The sequence below is a fragment of the Rana temporaria genome, chromosome 8 (genome assembly GCF_905171775.1).
Source record: "Rana temporaria chromosome 8, aRanTem1.1, whole genome shotgun sequence".
Lineage (NCBI taxonomy): Eukaryota > Metazoa > Chordata > Amphibia > Anura > Ranidae > Rana > Rana temporaria.
In genome coordinates this window covers 149,637,683-149,659,862 of record NC_053496.1, presented here as the reverse complement: position 1 = coordinate 149,659,862, position 22,180 = coordinate 149,637,683, and the positions used below count along the sequence as shown (strand labels likewise).

General features: G+C 48.8%; 1 protein-coding gene across 1 annotated transcript in view; it reads left to right on the top strand.

The window, feature by feature from the left end:
• P2RX3 (purinergic receptor P2X 3) overlaps nucleotides 1-22,180 on the top strand; it is a 736,403-nt gene that overhangs the window by 342,576 nt on the left and 371,647 nt on the right. Inside the window, exon 7 of the mRNA XM_040320880.1 lies at nucleotides 1,284-1,407. Within this exon, the coding sequence (XP_040176814.1) occupies nucleotides 1,284-1,407 (124 nt within the window). The remainder of the gene's footprint in view (nucleotides 1-1,283; nucleotides 1,408-22,180) is intronic.

The following is a 22,180-nucleotide window of genomic DNA, read 5'->3' as shown; positions in this document are numbered from 1 at the left end:
TGGCTCCTCAGCTGCCTGGGGGGAGCCTGGAGTGGGGGGGGGGGGGGGGGACATCTGGAGGTGGCTCATCCCCGGGTGGGCCACTCCTGGCAGGTGATGGCTGCCTGCCCTCCAAGGCCACGGCAATCCGGCTGAGGAACAGGTTGGTTTGGGCCTGCATCCTCAGCTGGCGGGTGAGGTTAGACCGCTGATTGCGTTGCCTCTGTCTCCCCTCCTCCCGGATGGCAGCCGTGTTGGCGTTTACAGCCTCAATAAGGCTATCAACCTTGGCCACCAGGTCCACCACACAGGTGGCCACTGCATAACTGTTACAATTGCCATCCAGCACTGCATCATGGATTTGGCCAGCCTTATGTGCCATCTGCTGCAGGTGCCCATATGCTGGGTCTGCTGGCTCTGGTCCAGGGCTATTTGGTCCTGGACACTGATGGGTACACCCCTCGTCTTACGTGTCGCCTTTCTTGGGGCAGAAGACGCAATCGAGCAGGTGTATGGGGAGCCCCCTGCTGGTGGGAGACGCAGAGGGGCTTCCCCTCATGGGGGTGGAGGTGTGAGGGGGCCCAGCCATAAAACCCAACACATCACATCACCCAAAGAACACCATGCTGTTTTTCAGCAGTCGGGACTGGGAAACTGGTGAGAGTTGAAGGAACTCCCTGCTAAATACAGGGATATTCTTAAGCAAAACCTTTACCACTCTGTGTGGGATTTGAGGCTAGGACGGAGGTTCACATTCTAGCAGGACAAAGACCCTAAACACACTGCTAAAGCAACACTTTAGTGGTTTAAGCGGAAGCATGTAAATGTGTTGGAATGGCCCAGTCAAAGCCCAGACCTCAACCCAATAGAATCGATGGTCAGACTTGCTGTTCACAAGTGCAAACCATCCAACTTGAAGGAGCTGGAGCAGTTTTGCAAGGAAGAATGGGCCAAAATCCCAGTGGTAAGATGTGGCAAGCTCATAGAGACTTATCCAAAGCGACTTTTGTCCTATTTGTTGTTTGTTTCACAATAAAAAAAAACATCTTCAAAGTTGTGGGCATGTTCTGTAAATTAAATTATGTAAATCCTCAAACAATCCATGTTAATTCCAGGTTGTGAGGCAACAAAACACAAAAAATGCCAAGGGGGGGGGGGGGGGGTGTGGGTTGAATACTTTTGCAAGGCACTGTATGTGTGATTTAGTCTATCCATGTCCACTAGATTTAAAAAATAAATTGAATGGAATAGCATTCTTTTTTTACATATTAATTATTAACATTCTTTTTCTTATAATCCAATAGGGGGAACCTGCCAAATAGTCTGAAATGTCTCTATCATCAAGAAAAGGATGCTTTTTGTCCAATCTTCAGACTAGGTGACATTGCGAAATACGCTGGTCAAAACTTCACAACATTAGCTGATAAGGTATGCCCAGAGTGTGAATAGATGGTAAACTGTGGCAGAATCAGGACTAATTTAAACAATTAAACCAGGCAGAAATTTTCTTTGCTGCCTTTTAGAATTTGACAGGTCTTTATAGTAATTTTTACTAGTGAATAGTGAAGGGTGACTGGTAAAATCTAACATTTGATTCGTTTCTGCATCACAAGCACTTTCTGATGGTGCCCACCTTAACCTGTTTATTATACTTTTGGGAAAAATGGCTTTTTGGCTTAATTGCTCTAAAATTTCCACCTGGAATGGTCTTAAGTGATTTTATTTCATTGGACCTACAAGAAGAATGGTGTAAGTGTCTCAGCAACCTGTTGGTACCAGTTGTTTTTAGTAATTGTAGCAGTACCCCCGTAGGAGCTGCTGGTTTAGATTTTGGGTCTACACTCTGCCTATCAACCCCAGAAGTTTGGCTCGAACCCTCTCTTGGCACAACTGGACAACACAACAATTGTGGAACCCACTGGCAGTTGGGAATCACAATAATATCACACACTAATAAAAATACAGTTGAATGTTATTACCTTGTACTGACCACCTGTCCAAATGATAATAGATAAGGCTCCACACAAAATGTAATTTTACCAAGAAGTGTTTACTTGGTAGAGAAAAGATGAAACAGGATTAAACAAACAGCAGTTGACTTCTTATTGACAGAGTCAATGATAAAGATTAAGAACAAGTTTAAATAATACAGACCATAACTTGACTTATAATGTCAGGGGCCTAAATGCACCCATTAAGCGCGCAAATATAATGAAAGAGCTTAGCTTATTGAAGGGGGATGTGATTATGTTACAGGAGACCCATCTTACCTTAGAAGCAAATCGCAAAAATATGACACAATTTTACCTGGTATGGTATTTTGGTGATTCTCCAATTAGCAGAGCGAAAGGGGTGGCTATAGGGTTTGCCAAGGAGATCAGGTTTATAATAGATGAGAGAAGGTCAGATCCAGAGGGCAGATACTTGTTCCTGAGAGGAAAACTGAATGGAGCAGAAATCTCATTTGCAAATATATACTGCCCAAATAAAAATCCTATCCGCTATGTAATGAAAACGATAAGTGAGTTCATGGAGTTTAAACGGGGAATAGCTATAATAGCAGGGGATTTAAATTTTCACATGGACCCAGATTTAGACAGTACGTCTCGTGCACAGGGGACCGGAATGGCATGGAGAAACAAACTGAAGAAAAAACTCCATCAGGCTCAATTAGTAGATGCAGGGGTGTATTTAGGTTTTGTGCTGCCCTAGGCCTGGTGAAACTCGCGCACCCCCTACTTTATATATGACGCACCCCTTCCTTTTTAAGACTTGTCCTGTCATTTTCATGGGATGAGGACAGAGGGACAGGGTGGGATGAGGACAGGGGGGGATGAGGACAGGGTGGGATGAGCACAGGGTGGCATGAGCACAGGGGGACAGGGTGGCATGGGGACAGGGTGGCATGAGCACAGGGGGACAGGGTGGCATGAGCACAGGGTGGCATGAGTACAGGGTGGCATGAGCACAGGGGGACAGGGTGGCAGGGTGGCATTAGCACAGGGGGCAGGGTGATATGAGCACAGGGGGACAGGGTGGCATGAGCACAGGGTGGCATGAGCACAGGACATGGGGACAGGGTGGCAGGGTGGCATGAGCACAGGGGGACAGGGTGGCATGAGCACGGGGTGGCAGGGGGACAGGGTGGCATGAGCACAGGGGGACAGGGTGGCATGAGCACAGGGGGACAGGGTGGCATGAGCACAGAGTGGGATGAGCACAGGGTGGGATGAGCACAGGGGGACAGGGTGGGATGAGCACAGGGTGGGATGAGCACAGGGTGGGATGAGCACAGGGGGACAGAGCATCTTTTAATATGGGGTGGAGAGGGTGGTATGGGGATATGTGCTGGGGAGTGATTTGAGAGGGAAGATGATATGTGCTAGTGGGGGGCGCTTTTTTGCCGCCCTAGGCCTGGGCCTTGTCAGCCTAGGCCATAATACATCTCTGAGTAGATGTATGGAGGATACAACATAAAAAACAGCAGGATTATACATTCCGCTCCCCTGTACATGAGACTTACTCAAGGATTGATTTTTTTTTTGATAGAGCATAGGTTTTTAGAAAATATAAGTGATTCTAGTATAGGAATAGTAACCTTCTCTGACCATGCGCCAGTATCATTACGATTAAAAATAGGGGAGAGACGGGAAAATAATATGAAGTGGAGGCTTAATGAAGAACTCCTACAGGACAAAGATATAGAAACCAGAATAAAATCAGAACTGGAGGAGTTTTTTTAAATAAATTTAACAGAGGATGTCTCGGAGGCCATAGTTTGGGATACCCATAAGGCGTTTGTGCGCGATATACTAATTAAGATGGGGGCGGAAAAAAAAAAGAGAAACAAGGAGAATAGAACAACACTCATAAAAGAAATTTATAAGCTAGAACAACAACATAAACAAGATAGAAACAAAGAAACTTTATTAAAATTAAATATTAAGAGAGAGGAGTTAAGAGAGCAAATAGAACAAGAAACTAGAAGCACATTTAACCAAGTAAAGAAAGAGAGGTATTTATGGAACAATAAACCAGGGAAACATTTAGCAAACTTATTAAAAAAAAAAAAAAATGTTAACTATATTGAGAAAATACAAACAAGTCGGGGTGAAGTTGTGCATAAAACTAGCGAAATAATTGAGAGCTTTAAAGAGTACTATGAAAAACTTTACTCAATTAAGAAACATGAGACTAAGGAAGAACTAAGATTAAAGGAAAAAAAACATATGAATTTCTAAAGGAAATAGAGTGGGAGGTAATATCAGAGGATAATTTCAGTAAACTTGAAGCCCCGATCTTAGAAGAGGAAATTAGAGAAATAGTAAAAAACGCGCCAAACGGTAAGAGCCCTGGACCGGATGGCTTAACGGTTCTTTATTATAAAAAGTTTATTGATATTTTGGCCCCGAAAATGTGCTCCTATTTGAATGGCTTAGGTGAAAAGTGGGACATGGGCAAAGAAGCTATTGAAGCTACTATTACTTTAATTTTGAAAGAGGGGAAGAATAGTACACTTTGCTCGAATTACAGACCTATTTCTCTGTTGAATTGTGACACCAAGATTTTCTCCAAAATACTAGCAGATAGGATGAAGGAAATAATGAAGGACCTGATCCACCCCGACCAGGTTGGCTTTGTTCCAGGACGGGAGGGGAGAGATAACGGGATCAGAACATTGTTAGCTATTCAAAAAATTGGTGATAGTGGAGCCCCAGGTCTACTCTTGTCAGTAGATGCGGAAAAAGCGTTTGATAGAGTGGACTGGGGCTTCATATACAAGACACTAGAGAGAATAGGAATAGGCCCAAAAATGTTAAACCGGATTAAGGTATTGTATAATAAACCTGGTGCAAGAGTAAAAATAAATGGGACCCTTTCTGGGGCCTTTGAACTTTAAAATGGCACAAGACAGGGATGTCCCCTTTCCCCCCTTTTGTTTGTCCTAGCATTAGAACCACTATTAAGGAGAATAAGGAAGAATCCTGATATAAAGGGCATAGAAGTTGGACGGGAGGAACATAAACTCGCGGCTTACGCGGATGACATCCTGTTCTACTTAACATGCCCGAGAATAACTTTACCAAACTTACTAAAACTAATGAAACAATATGGAGAGCTCTCTAACTTTAAAATGAATCCAACTAAATCAGAAACCCTAAGTATTAATATAGCCAAGGAAGACCAAAATATTTATCAAAAGGATTTCCCATTTGTATGGGGGAAAAAGGAAATAAAATATTTAGGGGTAAAAATAGCAATTTCAAAAGAGAGGATTTATAAAGTAAATTTTGTTCCCTTGTTGGAAGATATTAAAACAGAACTTAGTAGACTCACGGCAGGTCAGATATCATGGGGGGGAGAATGAATATATTTAAGATGGTAATTTTGCCCAAAATCATGTATAAGATACAGATGCTACCGATTGCTCTACCCCTGAAGTATTTTAAGACTCTACAAACAATTTTATTAAAATTTATTTGGCAGGGTAAAAAAGCTCGTATCAGCTGGGCAACCTTAAAAAAAAATAAGACACAAGGGGGATGGGGAGCACCAGACATTAGAAGTTATTATGAAGTAGTAATTCTCACGAGAGTGATAGACTGGATTAGGGACACTAAGCAAAAAAGGTGGCTAAGCATGGAATACCAGATGAGCAACGTTTTATTAGGGAGTATTATCTGGATTCCAGATAAATATAGGGAGTTAGGGAAGCAATCGCATAGCATTACGCGGCACGCGATTAAAATTTGGGACAAAGTTCACAAGGGGGAAAAATGGGATTTCAATTCACCATTTATGCCATTAAAAGACTCAAAATATTTTGCACCGGGGTTAGAGAAGCTATATGGGAAATGGATAAAAAAAAAAATGCTCAGCTGAAGGATGTCATGACAGGAGACAAATTAAGCACCTATGAGGAATTAAAGAACAAAGGGGAGGTAATAGAGATAAATGAATGGCGGTATGGCCAGATAAAACATTTTTTTGAGGCTCTTCCAAAGCCGTGTAGATCTGCGGAAAACTTACGTCCCCTTGAGAGAATCAGTCAAGAAGAATCAGGGAAAGGAGTTATCTCTGAAATTTATAAAAATTTAATAGAAGTAGATCAATTGGATATTCCACCATATATTAAAAAGTGGGAGGAGAAATTTGGATCCTCTCTGAGTAGCTTAGAATTGAAACAAGTATGGAGAAGAGTGCATACCTTGTCAGCAAATAGTAAAATAATTGAATTAAATTATAAATGTTTAATGCGGTGGTATATTACCACAGACAAGGCTCATAAATATCAGAAAGAAGCCTCAGAGTTGTGCTGGCGCAGATGCGGGCAGATTGGAGATATGGCTCATATATGGTGGCATTGTTCAAAAATTAAATTGTATTGGAGAAGGATTAGACAATTAATTACTGAAATAACGAGCATAGAGATTCCAGATGATCCCTGGGGATGTTTGCATCAGAGGATAAGATTACCTATGAAACAATATCAGAAAAGTCTACTACCCCATCTGCTAACTGCTGCTAAAAGCCTGATAGCCAGTCACTGGCAAGAAAGGGAAAGCCCCTCCATTAAAGAATGGTGTAATAAAATGAATTCCATTCAAAATTTAGAATTTCTAAGGTTAAGTGACTCAGACGGTTTAGAGGAATTTGAAAAGATCTGGTCTAGGTGGACAGAGTTTAAAAATTCCATGACATTTGCGGAGCTAATGGGTGCATAGGGCATAGTACTTGGTAAGACTTTTTTTTAGATTCTTAAGGAGGGATCCAATATAAGAAAGTATTAAAATTAAGATGAAAAAAAAAAAAAAAAAGAATGATCAGAAGACACAGAAAGGCAACTGGAGTTCCAGGGGGAGGGGCGGGAGGGAAGTGGGGGGGTAGAAGGGTTATAAGAATTAAAGTAGAAATGTTTAAAAATATGCAAAAGTAGAAAAAAATTATATTGGCTCTTTTTGGATACGAGAGGAAAAAAAAAAAAAAAACCCACACATAAAAACTTCCACATATGATGCGAAACCAGGAAGGAGATATGGCGGGCAAATGAAAGGCGGGCAAGTCTCGCGACCTTCCTCCGCAAATGGTTAAGTCTGAGGTGGAAAAAAAAAAAATACAGACCAAAATCAGACCTGTGTAAGAGCGTGGTGGAGGGATTTCCCCAATACAGTACTACCAGCACCGGAGTATCTCTCCACTAGGCCTCACCCAGCTCTCAGGAACAACAATATGGTATAAAATGAGAATATAATAATTATGCTATTTATATGAGTCTATAACTCTCTAGCTTCCCCTAGCGGGCAGTTCTTAGACACGTGTCCTACTATGATAGCTTAGTTAATCAGACTGAGTCCTGTAATCGTTCCTTCTGGTTAACTGAAGTCTTTGCTAGCATTAGTTGGTGCACGTTAACAATTTGTAATCCAATAGGTATAAAGAAAAATGGAACACGAACATTCAAAGTAAATATGGCGTGCTGGCAACACAAAAGCCAATTCCTTTAATGCACAGTCACTGCCGGATGCACTGTATCCCTGCACATGGCGTGTTAACCTCCAAACAACAATGGTGAGTTTATCAAATCCACCTTCCTGCGATAGTTATATCGTTGGGCAGGTGCCCTTCTCACCCAATGAGGCCTCGCCTCTCCGGTACGCTCCATCTGTAGTGTCTCGGTTCTCGGCCTCTCCGTAACTGGCAGTCTCTGGTCCTCCGCGCAGCCGTCACAAAGTGCTGGTGGACAGGCGACTCTGGTTGCCGTGGAATGTAGGCCAAACACTGCACCAAGAATCCCCCTCAAGATAGGTGATCCGCACTGGTGACTGTAGGCCCAGGCTTCTGAGGCCTAGGCGCCCTTGAAGCATGCTTCAGCACAGGCTTCCTGCTTGCTGTCCCAAGAGACCGAATGCAAGCCTCCCCTTCCTTTAATTAGCTTCTCCCAGAAGGCTGTGCATGATGCAATGTACTCTGGGTAGCACAGTAGCACTGTGGGCATCGTAGTCTGTTAAACACCCAAGGCAATGGAGTCTTTATCTCCCTGTACTTCAAGTTCCATAATGCATTGTTGTGATGTAATTAAACCGAACAAGTGGTGGCAGTATAACAATTGGCCACCGGAGGGAGCTGAGTTCCTTCTCAATTAAAAACTGTAGTCTATCGGCCACATTGCAAAGTGACACCTTGCTACACACTATCCCCACTGAAAATCTTTGGTCCCCAAAGACAGCAGCAGTTTTTAACCTGGTACATGCTTTGTCGAATACACACGGAGAAAAATACAGTTGGTGTAAACAAGGTATAAGACAGTTCACATTTGTAAAAGAACCAGGCAGAGGAACCCCCACCAAGCTTTGGAGAGGAGGTTTTCCTGCCTGCAGGCCACCTGAACTGGTACGGCCCAACCAGATGTGCCAGGGGGTGAGCTAGGGTTGTCCTCCACCAAATTTGCAGTGGAAGGACCAGGCGTCTCAATTGTCCGTTTCAAAGTGAGTACGGCTTCTTCAGAGCTATCACCCAATTGATCGTAAGTCAGTCTCTTGGGAGGGTGAATGACTCTTTTCTCTCTTTGCTCTTTAAGTGACAAAGTTTCAAGAGTATCAGACTCTGATGCCTCTGTGACCTCCTCTGTTGCTCCTTCTTGTTCAGGCACACTGAACTCTATTTCTTCTGAATCATCCAGTTCTTCTTCTGAAAGTGATGAGACTTCTTTGGAGTCCTCTAATGGCAGGGAAGCCAAATTGTCCTCTAAGTCCTGAGAGAGCATAGCGTGAGGTACAAACTCAGGGGCCTCTGGTCGGAGAGTTCCACTGTCAGTCACTTCAGGAGGGGATACAGGAGAGGTCGTTGGCACTTGTGGCTGAGACAACCATAGCCAATCTGGTTCCATCCCTTCTTCCTCAGAGTCTTCATCTTCCACATCTTGAAGTAATGACTGGGATCTAGTAACTGGATGGGACCCTTGAGAGGTTGAGGGGGTCACCTGCAAATCTGTCATGGGAGGTAGGCGGACTGCTTCAGAGAGAGGCATTAGATGATTTCGATGCCATGTATTTAGTGGGCCTACACTCCCTTCTGGCCTAATTTGATATACTGGGAGGCCTGGTAACTGCTTACAGATGACATATGGCTGTGACTTCCAGTGGTCAGAAAACTTTTGTTTTCCGGGAATACTCAGATTTCTAAGTAGTACTCTATCCCCTGGCTGTAAGTCCTGTACTCTGACCTTGAGATCAAAGTTTTTCTTGTTTCTCAACCCCCTTTGGTCTGAAGTGGCTTGGGGTTTTTCATAGGCCGTCTTCAAACTCTTCTGCAAGCGATCCACATACCCCTTGTGGGATGTTGCTGACGTATGGTAAGTGGATATGCCAAAGGCCAGGTCCACTGTCAGTTGAGTTTCCCGTCCAAACATCAACCGGTAGGGAGAGTATCCTGTAGCATCGTTTGCAGTGTTGTTGTAGGCGTGCACAATGTTTGCTCCAATGCTGTTTCTTCTCTGTACTTAGAGTCCCCAACATGTCTAGGAGGGTTTGGTTGAAGCGTTTAGGTTGAGCATCCCCTTGTGGGTGATATGGAGTGGTTCTGGACTTCTTGATGCCCAACATGTCTAGCAGCCTCTTTATGAGGTTACTTTCAAAGTCTCTCCCTTGATCCGAGTGAATACGTTGGGGCAATCCATAGTGTAGGAAGAATTTCTCCACCAAGACTTTTGCCACTGTCGAAGTATGCTGATCTTTTGTTGGGAATGCTTGCGCACATCTGGTGAAATGGTCAGCTACTTCCAGAATATTCCCTTGTCCACTCAGGTCAGGCTCAAGGCAAAGGAAGTCAATGCACACCAACTCCATGGGTCCCTGACTCTGAAGATGGACCATTGGGGCGGCTTGATGAGGCAGGGTCTTCCTATGAATACATCAGATACAAGAGTGGCAGTAACCTTCGACTTCGGCCCGCATGAAGGGTCAGTAGAATGTGTCTCTTACTAGATGGAAGGGTCTTTATGGTCCCAGATGACCATGATCGTCATGGAGAGCAGTTAGGACCATCTCTCGGTGCTTCTTGGGCAGGAACAGCTGCCACTTCTCTTCCGGACCATCAGAGGGGCCCCTTCGGTAGACCACCCCTTGATGTAACTGCAACCGGTCCCACTCTCTATGCAACAGTCGAGCCTCTTTTGGGGAGTCTGTGAGAAGCATATAAGGGCATTGGTCTTTTAGGGTCTTCAATACCAGTCTTCCCAGAGGGTCTTCCAACTAATCTCTCCTCAAGTCCTGCTTTGACAGCTTGGGTAGGCTTTCTTCTCCCACCTGGGTTACGTTACAGTAACATTTGGGCACACCAGCAGCCGAAACTCCAATCTCTTCGGCCCTGGACCCTCCCCCGGCCTGAAGTTCAGCTCCCTGATATGATATAGGGCTTGCGCTTCTTCTGGGGTCAGCTGAGTCTATTCCTCGGTGGGGTCACTGAGGCCATGGAGCCTTCTGGATAGGGCATCTGAATCCCTATTCCCAACTCCTGGTCGGTATTTCAGTCTAAAGGTGAATCCTGAAAGGGCAGCCAACCACCTATGTGGCATCCAGTTTGGTGGTAGTGAGAAGGTATGCAAGTGGATGGGTGTCGGTTTTTACCACAAAATCGGCCCCATATAAGTAGTCTCTTAACTTGTCTACTACAGCCCACTTTAAGGCCAGGAATTAAAGCTTGTGAGTGGGGTAATTCTTCTTGGCAGGGACCAGACTCCTACTCACATAGGCCACAGGCCGCAGGTGACCATCGTGCTTATGATATAGCACCCCACCTAGTCCATCTCGACTGGCATCAACATGCAACTCGTAGGGTTTCTTGGTGTCAGCATAGGCCAATACGGGAGCAGTGGTTAGGCTATTCTTCAACTGGATAAATGCCTCTTTACACTTGGTGGTCCACTGGTCCTGGATAGATTCTTTAGGCTTCCTGGGCCCCATGGTGGGTTTCACGGGTTTGACCGGTTTTGGGACATCATCCTCTCCTTCACTCCTCAGCAATTCGTTGACGGGACGGGCGATTTTGGCAAACCCCTCTACCAATCTTCGGTAGTAGGAGCAAAACCCCAGAAATGACCGAAGTTCGGTCACATTAGTGAGTCTCGGTCAAGAGGTGACGGCATCCAGCTTTTCAGGATCTGTGGCTATCCCCTCTGCGGATACGATGTGGCCCAGGTAGTGGACTGAGGGCTGGTAGAATTGGCACTTCTCTAAAGAAAGTTTCAGGCCTTCTTCGTGAAGCCTCTTTAAGACTGTTACGGAACCATGAACCAGACGTACAACAAGAGATAAGTGAAAATAAGAAGGCTTTATTGAAAATCAAGCTGTAAAGCAAAAGTCCAAACGGATGGTGAAACCAGAGGTCAGGAACCAGAAGGGTAGTCAGACGAAGCCAGGATCAGGAACCAGCAGGGAAGTCAGACGAAGCCAGGATCAGGAACCAGCAGGGAAGTCAGACGAAGCCAGGATCAGGAACCAGCAGAGAAGTCAGACGAAGCCAGGATCAGAACCAGAAGCAGCAGCAGTCTTAGAAGCATGTGCACACAGGCGGACCAAGCAAGGAACTGAAGTCACAGACCTCCTATATATGTGAGCCAGGCATCCAGCTCCTCCCAGTGGGAAGGAGGAGCCGCAGGGTGGGAGGCTACAAGAGACCTAGAAACCAAGATGGCCGCCAGCACATGTCAAACGAAGGAGACAGGAGAGAGGTAAGACCATGACAGTACCTCCCCCTCAAGGGCCCCTCCTCCGCGGTGCAAAAAACGGTTTCTGAGGGAAGCGTGCGTGGAAGGCTCGGAGCAAGGCAGGAGCATGGACATCAGCGGAGGGAACCCAGGAACGCTCCTCTGGACCATAACCACGCCAGTGGACCAAAAACTGCACCCGACCGCGGACCAGGCGTGAGTCCAGGATATTGCTCACCTCATACTCCTCGTGATTGCCCACTTGGACCGGACGAGGCCGAGGAACCGAGGAAGTGAAGCGATTGCACACCAGTGGCTTCAACAGGGAGACATGAAACACGTTGGAGATCCGCATGCCAGGTGGAAGCGCAAGGGCATATGCTACCGGGTTTACCCTGCGAAGCACTCGGAAGGGACCAACAAAGCGAGGAGCCAGCTTGGGAGTGGGCACTCGAAGGTTGAGGTTGCGGGTGGACAACCATACACGGTCTCCGACCTGGTAGGAAGGAGCAGGCGCTCGTCTGCGATCAGCCTGGAGTTTCTGGCGTTGCGCAGAGACCTCAAGGGACCTCTGGATCTGTACCCAAGAAGCACGTAGGACGGAAAGGTGATCCTCCACAGCCGGAATATCCTGGGGAGAGAATGCCTCCGGTAACACGGCAGGTTGGAACCCATAATTGGCCATGAAGGGAGACGTCCCAGAGGAAGAGTTCACCGCCGTGTTCCTGGCAAACTCAGCCCAAGGCAGGAGGTCAACCCAGTTGTCTTGGTGATCGGAGACATAGCAACGAAGGAATTGCTCCAAGGCCTGATTGGATCGTTCTGCGGCCCCATTGGACTGAGGGTGGTAGGCCGAGGAGAAGGAGAGATGAATCCCCAACTGGGAGCAAAAGGCGCGCCAGAACCTGGACACAAACTGACTCCCCCGATCCGACACAATCTCTTTGGGCAAACCGTGCAACCGGAAGACCTCCCTGGCAAAAATCGTGGCCAACTCTTGTGCAGAGGGTAACTTCTTGAGAGGAACACAGTGGCACATTTTGGAAAACCGATCCACAATCATGAGAATGACCGTATGGCCTCGGGATGCAGGGAGGTCCACGATGAAATCCATCCCCAGGTGTGACCATGGGCGGTCCCCGGTGGCTATGGGTTGCAGAAGGCCCAATGGAAGGTGCCGAGGGGACTTACTCTGGGCACAAACGGAGCATGCCGCTACATATGCGGCGATGTCGGAACGTAGGGAAGGCCACCAGAACAGACGTGAAACAGCCCAGGACAGCTGATTCTTTCCAGGATGCCCCGCGGTCTTGGAGTTATGGTAGGTTCGCAACAACCGAGTGCGCAACTCCTCAGGCACAAAACATCTGCCGTTGGGTCTCCCAGAGGGAGCACCAGATTGAGCCGCCAAAATCTGCTCACCCAGGGGAGAGGTCAGGCTGGTGCGAATGGCGGCCAGGATCTGATTCGGAGGTATGACCGAAGTCGGAATCGATTCCTCCCTGGACAGCTCGGAGTACTGCCGTGATAAGGCATCCGCCCTGATGTTCTTGGAACCGGGTAGGTAGGAGACCACGTAATTAAAACGTGACAGGAACAGAGCCCATCTGGCCTGACGTGGTGTCAATCTCTTGGCCTCAGAAAGGTAGGTCAGATTCTTGTGGTCCGTCAGGATGAGAACCGGAACCACCGAGCCCTCGAGCAAGTGCCTCCATTCTTTAAGGGCCTGCACGATGGCCAATAACTCCCTGTCACCAATCTGATAGTTGCATTCCGCGGGAGACAGTTTCCGGGAGTAAAACCCACAAGGAAGCAGAGGACCCTCTGGTGTTCTACGCTGAGACAGAAGAGCGCCTACTCCCGTCTCAGACGCGTCCACCTCGAGGACAAAGGGCAACCCAGGGTTGGGATGCGACAGAATCGGAGCCGACACAAAGGCAGACTTTAGGGCCTCAAAAGCTCGGATGGCCTCGAGCGGCCAGACCTGGGAATTACTGCCCTTCCTGGTCAGATCCGTGAGAGGCTTGGCCAGCATGGAAAAGTCCCTGATGAACTTCCGATAATAATTGGCGAAGCCCAAAAAGCGCTGCAGGGAACGAAGACCACTGGGCTGGGGCCACTGTAAGACAGCCGAGACCTTCTCAGGATCCATGGAGAACCCCTCAGCGGAAATGATGTAACCTAGGAAGGTTACCTGGGATCGGTGAAATTCGCATTTCTCAAGCTTACCGAACAGCTTGTTCTCTCGTAACCGTTGCAACACTCGTTTGACATCCAGAATGTGGGCCTCCATGGATTCAGAATATACCAAGATGTCATCCAAATAGACCACCACACACTGCTGCAACAGGTCACGGAAAACATCGTTGATGAATTCCTGAAAGACTGCGGGCGCATTGCACAACCCAAAGGGCATAACCAAGGATTCATAATGACCGGTCCTGGTGTTAAACGCGGTCTTCCACTCATCGCCCGCCTTGATCCTTACCAGGTTATATGCCGCCCTCAGGTCGAGTTTGGTAAAGACCGTGGCCCCTTTCAGGCGATCGAACAGCTCTGAAATCAAGGGTATCGGGTAAGCGTTCTTGATCGTGATGCGATTGAGACCCCTGTAATCGATGCAAGGCCTCAACTCACCGCCCTTCTTTTTCACAAAGAAAAATCCAGCCCCTGCCGGGGACGAGGATTTGCGAATGTGACCACGGGACAGCGCCTCCATCACGTACTCCTCCATGGCCTCATTCTCCGCAACCGACAGTGGATAGACCCTGCCGCGAGGAGGAACGGCACCAGGCTGTAACTCTATGGCACAATCATAGGGGTGGTGCGGAGGTAGGGCAACTGCGCGTACCTTATCGAATACATCCCGGTACTCCTCGTATTCAGGAGGCAACAGAGAGTCCGAGGAAGTACACAGCAACTTGACAGGCCCATGGATGCACTTAGCCCCACACTGTGGTGACCATGAGAGGATCTCGGCCGATCTCCAGTCGAAAGTCGGATTATGCTTCTGGAGCCAGGGGTACCCCAAGACCACCGAGTAGTGTGGAGACGAAATAACTTGGAAGCAGACCGACTCTCTGTGAGCGACACCAATGGCTATCCCCACTGGAAGGGTCTCATGAGTCACGTGTGACGGCTGGAGGGGTCTGCCGTCTATCGCCTCTAGAGCCAGCGGGGAACCTCGAGCCTGTAGAGGAATGGAATTGGCGGCAGCGAACTCACTATCAATGAAAAAACCACCAGCACCAGAGTCCACCAACGCCTGGGTCGTCACCGAGCCCCCGACCCAGGAGAGGACAACAGTGATCAGTGGTTTATCAACACGGGAAACCGGGGACGAGGAGACTCCACCCAAGATCTGCCCCCGACAGGATCTCAGGTGCGAGAGTTTCCCGGACGGTTCGGACATGCCAACCGAAAATGCCCACCGAGACCACAGTACATGCATCGGCCCTCGCGTCTCCGGAGTACCCTCTCCCCCTCGGACAGGCGAGCAAACCCCAGCTGCATGGGTTCCCCCCCAGCCAAGTCAACACCAGGAGGCGTGGGAGGAGAGGGAGGCACGGGTGGGACAGCAAAAGTAGGCGCCAAACTGTTAGGAGGCCTCCACAGGCGCTCCTTAAAGGAAGGTCTCTCCCTGAGTCTGGTGTCAATCAAAATTAGGAAAGAAATAAGAGCCTCGAGCTCCACTGGTAGGTCCTTAGCTGCAACCTCATCCTTCAAGGCATCCGAGAGACCATGAGAGAAAGCAGCGACCAGAGCCTCATTATTCCAACCTACCTCTGCTGCCAGGGTACGAAACTCAATGGCGTATTCGGCTACGGATCGTGAACCCTGTCTGACGGACATAAGGAGCTTCGCAGCAGAGGCAGCGCGAGCCGGCACATCGAATACCTTCCGAAGAGAAGCAACAAAACCGGAAAACTCGGCAACCACCGGATTGTTGTTCTCCCATAAAGGGCTGGCCCAGGCCAAGGCCTTGTCCGAGAGCAGCGAGATCAAGAAGCCCACCTTTGATCTCTCAGTGGGAAAGGCATGTGGCAGCAACTCGAAATAAATGCCCACTTGGTTAAGGAAACCTCGGCACTGAGTTGGCTCTCCCCCAAATCGTTGTGGAAGGGGGGCAGAACCGGTCATACCCCGAAACACCGCAGGCGCAACAACAGGTGTCGGGGTAGACTCTGGCGCAACAACCGGAGCGGCAGTAGGAGCGGGCCCAGGAGCGACAACCGACCCATCGGCAACGGGAGCGACATGAGCCGTGCGTTCAAGCAGGGTTTGCAACGCCACGGCGAACTGACCCAACAGGGACTCCAGCTGATCAAGTCTGGCAACCAGCGTGGGTAGCGAGGATGGCTCTGTACCGTCAAAATTCATGGCTTGGTCCTAATGTTACGGAACCATGAACCAGACGTACAACAAGAGATAAGTGAAAATAAGAAGGCTTTATTGAAAATCAAGCTGTAAAGCAAAAGTCCAAACGGATGGTGAAACCAGAGGTCAGGAACCAGAAGGGTAGTCAGACGAAGCCAGGATCAGGAACCAGCAGGGAAGTCAGACGAAGCCAGGATCAGGAACCAGCAGGGAAGTCAGACGAAGCCAGGATCAGGAACCAGCAGAGAAGTCAGACGAAGCCAGGATCAGAACCAGAAGCAGCAGCAGTCTTAGAAGCATGTGCACACAGGCGGACCAAGCAAGGAACTGAAGTCACAGACCTCCTATATATGTGAGCCAGGCATCCAGCTCCTCCCAGTGGGAAGGAGGAGCCGCAGGGTGGGAGGCTACAAGAGACCTAGAAACCAAGATGGCCGCCAGCACATGTCAAACGAAGGAGACAGGAGAGAGGTAAGACCATGACAAAGACTTTTTCCAATCGCTCTTTATGCTCTTCCAGAGTCTTGCCGAACACTGAGATACACCAGCACTTCAATTAGATTCATATCTCCCACTGTTTTCTCAATCAGCCTTTGAAAGGTGGCTGGAGCTCCTGACAATCCCTGGGGCATGTGGTCGAATTCGAAGAACCCCACTGGGGTAATGAAGGCCGTCTTCTCTTTATCCTCAGGGTGCATGGGAATCTGATAGTATCCGCTCTTTAGATCCATCACACTGAACCACTTGCCCCCTGACAGACTCTGTAAGTAGGGATGAGCTTCGTGTTCGAGTCGAACTCACATTCGAATCGACATCGTATGTTCGACAGTTTGTCAAAATATGAACGTTAATGTGGCCCATAATTCACTGTGGCATCGCAGTGCATTGCGGGCTGATGATTGGTCAAGCATGCACTATGACCCGCATGCTTGGCTAATCACAGCGCGCAAAAAACGGATAACCATAATTGGCCAAAGCCAGAGTGGCTTTGGCCGATTATGGCTCAGGGGGTTTAGTACATGCCCCACACTATAAAAGGCCGCCTGCAGGTCGGCCTTGTGTAGTGTGTTGCGTCGGTGGTTAGAGAGAGAAGACAGAGAGTGAGAGAGAGTGTCATTTATTCTAGGTAGATAGAGCAGGCAGGCTAGTCAGTTAAAGTTACAGTGTGTAGAGCATATATATGCATCCCAGGTGTTGTACATATATTTATACACTGTATAGTTTAGCTAGATCAGCTCTTACTAAGTTACTGGCAGGCAGGTGATTGTGCTAGCTGCAGTATTCTCACGTGGTGTATTGCCTGTGTCCTCTGCAGTGTGCACCATAAAGCTACGTGGTGTGTGTACTGCCTTTGTCCTCTGCAGTTTGCACCTAAAGCTACTTGGTGTGTGCTGCCAGTGTCCTCTGCAGTTTGCACCTAAAGCTACTTGGTGTGTACTGCCTTTGTCCTCTGCAGTTTGCACCTAAAGCTACTTGGTGTGTACTGCCCGTGTCCTCTGCAGTTTTCAACTAAAGCTATGTAGTGTGTGTGTACTGCCTTTGTCCTCTGCAGTTTGCACCTAAAGCTACTTGGTGTGTACTGCCCGTGTCCTCTGCAGTTTGCACCTAAAGCTACGTAGTGTGTACTGCCTGTGTCCTCTGCAGTGTGCACCATAAAGCTACGTGGTGTGTACTGCCTTTGTCCTCTGCAGTTTGCACCTAAAGCTACGTAGTGTGTGTACTGCCCGTGTCCTCTGCAGTTTGCACCTAAAGCTACGTGGTGTGTACTGCCCGTGTCCTCTGCAGTTTGCACCTAAAGCTACGTGGTGTGTACTGCCCGTGTCCTCTGCAGTTTGCACCTAAAGCTACGTAGTGTGTGTACTGCCTTTGTCCTCTGCAGTTTGCACCTAAAGCTACTTGGTTTTTACTGCCCGTGTCCTCTGCAGTTTGCACCTAAAGCTACATAGTGTGTGTACTGCCCATGTCCTCTGCAGTTTTCACGTAAAGCTACAAGGTGTGTGTACTGCCTTTGTCCTCTGCAGGCAATTACTATGTCTGGAAGGACAAGGAGAGGCAGAGAGTCACAAAGGGCAAGCAGGCTCTGCGTCTAGAGGCAACAGTGCTGGTCATGGATACGGTGCATCCTCATCAGCACGTGGCCGTTGGACACGCTCGTCCTTGTTTTCGGCAGCTGGCCGTGTTGAGCCGCAACATGCCGAAGACTTGGTAGAGTGGATGACCAAGCCGTCCTCATCCTCTCACCCAGGCTCAGGGTGCTTTGTCTGGCAAAGCAGCTGCCAAGGCGTCCTCTGCCCACTGCTCAATGGCATCACTCACTCCTTCCCTAGCCCCACCATGTCCTCCTGAGGAGTCCCCTGAACTGTTTGACCTCAGTGTTGGGTACATGCTGCATGAGGATGCGCAGCATCGAGGAAGGCAGTAACGTGAGCCCAGAGAGAGGGGGTGCCCAAGAAGGACAGCAATCTGGCAGTCATGCTCCCCCAGCTGCAGCATACTGCCAGGTTTTCTACAGTGATGAGGAGGGAGGGGATGATGAGGTCACTGACTCTACGTGGGTGCTTGATAGGAGAGAGGAGGAGGAGGAGGCACATCTCCAATGAGGCAGGATGCCCTCCAGGGGCCAGCCTAAGGGCAGCACACCGACTGCATCACAACGCAGAGCTACGCATGTGCAGGGCGCTGCTCTGTCTCAGCGTTATTCCAAAAGTTACTTGGTGTGGGCCTTTTTTGAGATGAGTACATCAGATCGCACCGATGCTATTTGCAACATATGTCTCAAGCGTATCCTGTGTGGCCAAAACATCACCTGCTTGGGCACCACATGCTTGACCAGACATATGTCGACCTGCCATGCAGTTCGTTGGCAAGCGTACCTCAAAGACCCACACCAAAGAACAAAGCGGACCTCCCCTTGCCCCTCATCAGCTAGGATCTCCAACCCCACTATACCCTCAGTCCTCTCTGAAGCCTGCACTGATAGGACTGAAGTTGTAGAATTAGGTGTGTCACAGCCTAGTACATGCGGGTAATCTACTATCGGTACACTGATGGCAGATTTTACCAGGCAAATTTCCCTGCCCCAGCTTCTGCAGCGCGGAAAGAAGTTCTCTCTCAGCCATCCACATGTCCAGGGGTTGAATGCTAGCTTAGCTAAATTGCTAGCACTTCAACTGCTGCCTTTTCAGTTGGTAGATTCTGCCCCCTTCAGTGAGTTTGTGCAATGTGCGGTACCTCAGTGGCAAGTTCCCAAACGCCACTTTTTCTCACGGAAGGCGATTCAGGCTCTCTACCGCCATGTGGAAGGCAATGTCCATGCCTCGTTGGACAGGGCAGTCAGTGGTAAGGTGCATATTACCGCTGACTCATGGTCCAGCAAGTAATCCTATCTTTCACGGCGCATTGGGTGACTCTGCTGGCAGCTGGGAAGGACGCAGGACAAGGTACAGTAGTGTTGGAGGTTGTTCTGCCACCACACCTCCAAAATGCTACTACTGGTTGTGACACACCTCTCTCTTCCACCCCTCCTCTTCTTCCTCTGTGGCCTCTTCCTGTGCTGATGTGTCCTCGGAACCAGTGGTGCTCCGTAGGCGTTCAAGGGGGTACGCAGGCAAAGAGATGCCATGCGGTGCTTGAGCTGGTGTGCTTGGGGGACAGGAGCCACACTGGGGCAGAGGTTCTGTCAGCTCTGCAGGGGCAGGCTCAGAGGTGGTTGATGCCACGCCAGCTTAAGCCAGGAATGGTGGTTTGCGACAATGGCACCAACCTCCTCTCCGCCCTGCGACAGGGACAACTGACACTGTTTCCTGTTTTGCTCATGTCCTTAATTTGGTTGTGCAGCGGTTCTTGGGCAGGTACCCGGGCTTCAGGCCAGGAAAGTCTGTGTGCATTTCCGATGGTCATATAATGCCAGTGCTCGGCTGGCAGACCTTCAAAGGGAATACAACCTACCCAAGAACCATCTAATCTGTGACATGCCCACCAGGTGGAACTCTACGTTGGCCATGCTGCAGCGGCTGCACACGCAGCAGAGGGCCATCAATGAGTATCTGTGCCAATTTGGCAGCAGAACTGGGTCAAGGGAGCTTGTTTTTTTTCCCACGCCAGTGGGCCTTGATCAGGGATGCATGCACTGTCCTGTCACCATTTGAGGAGGCCACGAGGATGGTGAGCAGTGACAGTGCATGCATCAGTGAGACTGTCCCTCTTATTCACATGTTGTAGCACATGCTGCGTGGAAAAATGGACAGGTTCCTTGAGGCAGAACAGAGGGAGGAAGAGGAGGACTTCCTTACCTCTCAAGGCCCCCTTTATCCAGACAGTGTTCCTGCTTGCCCGCCTATCATACAGGAAGAGGAGGAGGAGAATTGTGTCGGCATGGAGGTGGAGCCTAGCACTAAGCAGCAGTCTTCAAGGGATCAATTACAGTCCCAAGGACCCCATGGACATGTACGTGGCTGGGATGAGGTGGCTGCGGATCATGTCGTCCTCAGTGACCCAGAGGACTCCGCACCGGATGCCTCAGCAAACCTACGTTGAATGGCCTCCCTGATCCTGCAAAGCCTGCGGAAGGATCTTCGTATTCGTGCTATCAAGGAGAGGGATCATTACTGACTGGCAACTCTTCTTGATCCACGTTACAAGAATAAGGTTGCAGACCTTATCTTGCCGGCGCAGAGGGAGCAGAAGATAAAACATCTTCAGGAGGACTGGCACAGTATGGACCTAATCCTCCACCGGAGATCATAGACCGAGTTATGGCGGCTGTGGATGCCACTTGGCCACAGCAAAGAGGTGCTGCAGCAGCAGAAGTCACAGCAGCACCAACTGAAGAGAGGGGAGAGGTACAGATGCCAGTCACCATGATAGTGGAGTTCCAGGGAGCCGGGGCAATTGGCCCCTCTCCCCAGCAACAAGCTGTGGTGGTAAAGCATTTACTCCCAGCTGAATCACTGGCAGCAGGGCAGGATGCTACTGGCTGCTGCACACAACTGCAGCTTGAGCTGACATCGGGGGATGGGACTGTGGTCTCCACTCAAAGCGACCCAGCAGAAGAGCTGGCGACATAGCAGAGTGCCACAAGCCTCTGCTCTCACCTAGCAGGAGAGGGAGTTCCTGGGGCAGTGGATGGGACTGTGGTCTCCGCTGACACAACCCCAGAAAATGGTGCGTCACCGAGACAGGAGGATGTCGGCTTTGCTTTGCAAGCATCAGGGGATTTTCTACCACCAGTGGATGGGACTTTAGTCTCCACTCATATACCCCAGGGATGGGGGCCAGTTGGCCCAGATCCCCAACAACATGATGGACTGAGCCCAGTCATCCTGTCTTCTCTCCAGTGGCTGAAAGGACTCCAGGGAGAAGGGCCAGTCCAGGCCTCTCCCCAGCGGCAGGCAGGTTCTCTGAGGTTGGCGGGGTGAGTAATGCTCTGTTTGGAGCAATTTATTTGGGGTACGGTATTGATACCAGCATTGAAGGACTGGTACTACTGACTAACTTCGGAGTCAACCCGTTTGGGGTCTCCTCCTGTGTCAGTCTCCCACCGAAAGGGGAGAGATGTAACGAAATGACCCGGGACAAACAGAGACTTTGTAAGGATGAGGGGTACTCCTGGGCCAGCGTCATTAATAACTTCTTTGTCTAGGGTCACCTTATGTCCGATAGGGCCATAGGTTGACTGAGAAATTATATCCTAAATTACAGGACAGGGGACATTACTGATAGCTCATATTGCAATTGGAGATATTACAAGTTGTTGGTTAATGTTGACCCAAACCAGGTCAATAGACTCCTAAGATATTCCATTGTCCATTGTGTAAGGCTGTAGAGGTGTTAATTCAGGTCTGCTCCTAAGACCTTTCCAGGTGTGAATACCTTTTGTCGGAGACAGAAAGTCTGTGTAAGATATGGTTTGAGGGGAATGCATTGTGTGATGGTGTTTTGGTTGAATTCTGTTAATGAAGGAATGTGCAGTGATTAGGTCATGATAATTATAACGAAGAAAAGAAAAAGAAAGGCGCACCAGCCTAGTGTATTACCGTTTGACAATTTAATAAATAGATAAGGTAAAATAGAACTACTCACAAACGAGATAGTATAAAAGGCTTGTTAACAACGGTTGAT